Source organism: Limulus polyphemus, unplaced genomic scaffold (genome assembly GCF_000517525.1).
Source record: "Limulus polyphemus unplaced genomic scaffold, Limulus_polyphemus-2.1.2 Scaffold9489, whole genome shotgun sequence".
NCBI lineage: Eukaryota > Metazoa > Arthropoda > Merostomata > Xiphosura > Limulidae > Limulus > Limulus polyphemus.
Genome location: NW_013675099.1, coordinates 21,144 through 26,439, shown reverse-complemented (window position 1 = coordinate 26,439; position 5,296 = coordinate 21,144). Strand labels below are relative to the sequence as shown.

Sequence of the window (5,296 nt, the reverse complement as noted above, 5' to 3'; positions counted from 1 at the left end):
AACCTGCACGTTACAGTACCCATTTAATGACCTGTTTGTGTTATAAACCTGCACGTTACAGTACCCATTTAATGACCTGTTTGTGTTATAAACCTATGTGTTACAGTACCCACTTAATGAACAATTTGTGTTATAAACCTACGTGTTACAGTGCCCCCTTCATGAACTGTTTGTGTTATAAACCTACACGTTACAGTACCCACTTAATGAACTGTTTGTGTTATAAGCCTACGTGTTACAGTACCCATTTAATGAACTGGTTGTGTTATAAACCTACATGTTACAGTACCCATTTAATGAACTGTTTGTGTTATAAACCTACGTGCTACAGTACCCACTTAATGAACAATTTGGGTTATAAACCTACGTGCTACAGTACCCATTTAATGAACTGGTTGTGTTATAAACCTACGTGTTACAGTACCCATTTAATGAACTGGTTGTGTTATAAACCTATGTGTTACAGTACCCATTTAATGAACTGTTTGTGTTATAAACCTACGTGTTACAGTATCCATTTAATGAACTGTTTGTGTTATAAACCTACATGTTACAGTACCCACTTAATGAACTGTTTGTGTTATAAACCTACGTGCTACAGTACCCACTTAAAGAACAATTTGTGTTATAAACCTACGTGTTACAGTACTCATTTAATGAACTGTTTGTGTTATAAACCTACGTGTTACAGTACCTATTTAATGAACTGTTTGTGTTATAAACCTACACGTTACACTACCCATTTAATGAACTGTTTGTGTTATAAACCTACACATTACAGTACCCACTTAATGAACTGTTTGTGTTATAAACCTACGTGTTACAGTACCCACTTAATGAACTGTTTGTGTTATAAACCTACATGTTACAGTACCTATTTAATGAACTGGTTGTGTTATAAACCTATGTGTTACAGTGCCCACTTAATGAACTGTTTGTGTTATAAACCTACATGTTACAGTGCCCCCTTCATGAACAATTTGTGTTATAAACCTACATGTTACAGTGCCCCCTTCATGAACTGTTTGTGTTATAAACCTACATCTTACAGTACCCACTTCATGAACTGGTTGTGTTATAAACCTACATGTTACAGTACCCACTTCATGAACTGTTTGTGTTATAAACCTACATGTTACAGTGCCCCCTTCATGAACAATTTGTGTTATGAACCTACATGTTACAGTGCCCCCTTCATGAACTGTTTGTGTTATAAACCTACATCTTACAGTACCCACTTCATGAACTGTTTGTGTTATAAACCTACGTGTTACAGTACCCATTTATTGAACTGGTTGTGTTATAAACCTACACGTTACAGTACCCACTCAATGAACTGTTTGTGTTATAAACCTACGTGTTACAGTACCCATTTATTGAACTGGTTGTGTTATAAACCTACACGTTACAGTACCCACTCAATGAACTGTTTGTGTTATAAACCTACATGTTACAGTGCCCCCTTCATGAACTGGTTGTGTTATAAACCTACATGTTACAGTACCCACTTAATGAACTGTTTGTGTTATAAACCTACATATTACAGTGCCCTCTTCATGAACAATTTGTGTTATAAACCTACATGTTACAGTGCCCCCCTTCATGAACTGTTTGTGTTATAAACCTACATCTTACAGTACCCACTTAATGAACTGTTTGTGTTATGAACCTACACGTTACAGTACCCATTTAATGAACTGTTTGTGTTATAAACCTACATGTTACAGTACCCACTTACTGAACTGTTTGTGTTATAAACCTACGTGCTACAGTACCTCCTTCATGAACTGTTTGTGTTATAAACCTACATCTTACAGTACCCACTTCATGAACTGGTTGTTATTTTCTTAGATTTGGTGAAGATGGAATATCTACAATTCCAAAACGTTCATTAAAGATGTTTACAATTGTTGCCGTGGTAAAAACGTTCTTTAAAGATGTTTACAATTGTTGCCGTGGTAAAAACGTTCATTAAAGATGTTTACAATTGTTGCCGTTGTAAAAACGTTCATTAAAGATGTTTACAATTGTTGCCGTTGTAAAAACGTTCATTAAAGATTTTTACAATTGTTGTAGTGGTAAAAACTTTCATTAAAGATGTTTACAATTGTTGCCGTGGTAAAAACTTTCATTAAACATGTTTACAATTGTTGCCGTGGTAAAAACGTTCATTAAAAATGTTTACAATTGTTGTAGTGGTAAAAACGTTCATTAAAGATGTTTACAATTGTTGCCGTGGTAAAAACGTTCATTAAAGATGTTTACAATTGTTGCCATCGTAAAAACGTTCATTAAATATGTTTACAATTGTTGCCATGACTCTACTATTGATTATCAATCTCAGTTGGCTGTGTTATGTATGGGTATACTCTGTGTGAGGTTCATTACAGAACCAAGATTATATCAGTTTCTAAAGGCTTCACATACCCAGAAAAGATGAAATGGTCTTTCAATGCTTATATTCCTCTGGCATCTTGGTTCGATATGGTCCTGGTATCTTAGTTGTATCAATTTTTATCAACTTTCATTGAAACTTGCCTGTGTTCTTACATCTTCTTCAGCGATTTATTTTATGTGTGAAATGACCTAACAGTTTGGACTTTTTTTTTTTAAAGAGGATTAGAGAGAAATCTAAGCATAAATTGACAGCCTCACACACATTTGTTTATTAATCTAAGGTTTCTGGGCATTTTGGCTTACCATTTATTTGTATAAACCTATGTTTTCCAGTACCCACTACCTGAACTAGTGATTATTCATAAGGAAACTGAGTATTTAGAAGATGTTAAATCCCTGGAGAAGTACATTAAGGAGGTAAGGTTAAGCTTCTTTTAATGTATTGATAAGTACATTAAGGAGGTAAGGTTGAGCTTTTAATGTATTGATAAGTACATTAAGGAGGTACGGTTGAGCTTCTTTTAATGTATGGATAAGTACATTAAGTAGGTAAGGTTCAGCTTCTTTTAATGTATGGATTAGTACATTAAGTACAGCAAGTAAACTGTGTATTAAGTTCTGTTCTTGTACAGCAAGTAAACAGTGTATTAAGTTCTGTTCTTGTACAGTAAGTAGACAGTGTATTAAGTTCTGTTCTTGTACAGTAAGTAGACAGTGTATTAAGTTCTGTTCTTGTACAGTAAGTAGACAGTGTATTAAGTTCTGTTCTTGTACAGTAAGTAGACAGTGTATTAAGTTCTGTTCTTGTACAGTAAGTAGACAGTGTATTAAGTTCTGTTCTTGTACAGTAAGTAGACAGTGTATTAAGTTCTGTTCTTGTACAGTAAGTAGACAGTGTATTAAGTTCTGTTCTTGTACAGTAAGTAGACAGTGTATTAAGTTCTGTTCTTGTACAGTAAGTAAACAGTGTATTAAGTGCTATTCTTGTACAGCAAGTAAACAGTGTGTTAAGTTCTGTTCTTGTTCAGCAAGTAAATAGTGTATTACATTATGTTTTTCTACAGGAAGTAAACATCAAGACGTTAACAGTTACAACAGACAAAAAAAAGTATGGAGTCCAGATGAGAGCAGAACCAGATATCAAAGCTCTTGGTTTAAGACTCAGGGCTTCATCAAAAACTGTAGCACAAGCTGTAAGGGTGAGTGTTGTTTTATTCAAATTCATGACCTCAGGGCTTCATCAAAGATTGTAGCACAAGCTGTAAGTGTGAGTGTTGTTTTATTCAAATTCATGACCTCGGGGCTTCATCAAAGATTGTAGCACAAGCTGTGAGGATAAGTGTTGTTTTATTCAAATTCATGACCTCAGGGCTTCATCAAAGATTGTAGCACAAGCTGTGAGGATAAGTGTTGTTTTATTCAAATTCATGACCTCAGGGCTTCATCAAAGATTGTAGCACAAGCTGTGAGGATAAGTGTTGTTTTTATTCTATTTTATGAAAAGGAACATACTTTTAGACTAATAAAGTTTAGAGATGGTTTGAATGGGTTATCATTTAATTTGTCCCAAAACTTTATTATAAATAGGATGTTCTTAATTTATGAACTTCCCAAACTATATTTAAAATAAAGAGATCATAGGTCATTGTTTAAGAGACAGGATTTTGATGCTATTTTTTTATAGAGAAGACTTGGTTATTTTGTTAGTCCAAGCCTCCCACTTAATAAATTAAAGACTGTTGTCACTATAATAAAACTAACATCATGTGATTAGACTCTTGGTTTTCATATTGATGTTAAGTTTGTTTGATTCTTATTTAGGTTACTTTTTGTGTGGTATATTGATTGGTTAAGTTTGTTTGATCCTTATTTAGGTTACTTTTTGTTTGGTATATTAATGTTAAGTTTGTTTGATTCTTATTTAGGTTACTTTTTGTTTGGTATATTGATTGATTAAGTTTGTTTGATTCTTATTTAGGTTATTTTTGTTTGGTATATTAATGTTAAGTTTGTTTGATTCTTATTTAGGTTACTTTTTGTTTGGTATATTAATGTTAAGTTTGTTTGATTCTTATTTAGGTTACTTTTTGTTTGGTATATTGATTGGTTAAGTTTGTTTGATTCTTATTAGGTTACTTTTTGTTTGATATATTGATTGGTTAAGTTTGTTTGATCCTTATTTAGGCTACTTTTTGTTTGGTGTATTGATGTTAAGTTTGTTTGATTCTTATTTAGGTTACTTTTTGTTTGGTGTATTGATGTTAAGTTTGTTTGATTCTTATTTAGGTTACTTTTTGTTTGGTGTATTGATGTTAAGTTTGTTTGATTCTTATTTAGGCTACTTTTTGTTTGATGTATTGATGTTAAGTTTGTTTGATTCTTATTTAGGTTACTTTTTGTTTGGTGTATTGATGTTAAGTTTGTTTGATTCTTATTTAGGTTACTTTTTGTTTGGTATATTGATGTTAAGTTTGTTTGATTCTTATTAGGTTACTTTTTGTTTAGTATAATGAAACACAAACACTTCTCACTTATATCTTAGTAACGGAGAGAATTAATAAAACATACCAATGAAACACAAACACTTACTTATATCTTAGAAATGGAGAGAATTAATAAAACATACCAATGAAACACAAACACTTCTCACTTATATCTTAGAAATGGAGAGAATTAATAAAAAACACCAATGAAACACAAACACTTCTCACTTATATCTTAGAAATGGAGGGAATTAATAAAACATACCAATGAAACACAAACACTTCTCACTTGTATCTTAGAAATGGAGAGAATTAATAAAACATACCAATGAAACACAAACACTTCTCACTTGTATCTTAGAAATGGAGAGAATTAATAAAACATACCAATGAAACACAAACACTTCTCACTTGTA

At 32.3% G+C, this 5,296-nt stretch overlaps 1 protein-coding gene across 1 annotated transcript in view; it reads left to right on the top strand.

Annotated features, from left to right (window-relative positions):
• The first annotated feature begins 2,699 nt into the window (after positions 1–2,699).
• Positions 2,700–5,296, top strand: part of LOC106475945 (isoleucine--tRNA ligase, cytoplasmic-like) — a 12,827-nt gene continuing 10,230 nt past the window's right edge. The window contains exons 1-2 of the mRNA XM_013936620.2: positions 2,700–2,814; positions 3,462–3,596. Coding sequence (XP_013792074.2) covers positions 3,519–3,596 — 78 coding nt within the window. The 5' untranslated portion in view covers positions 2,700–2,814; positions 3,462–3,518. The remainder of the gene's footprint in view (positions 2,815–3,461; positions 3,597–5,296) is intronic.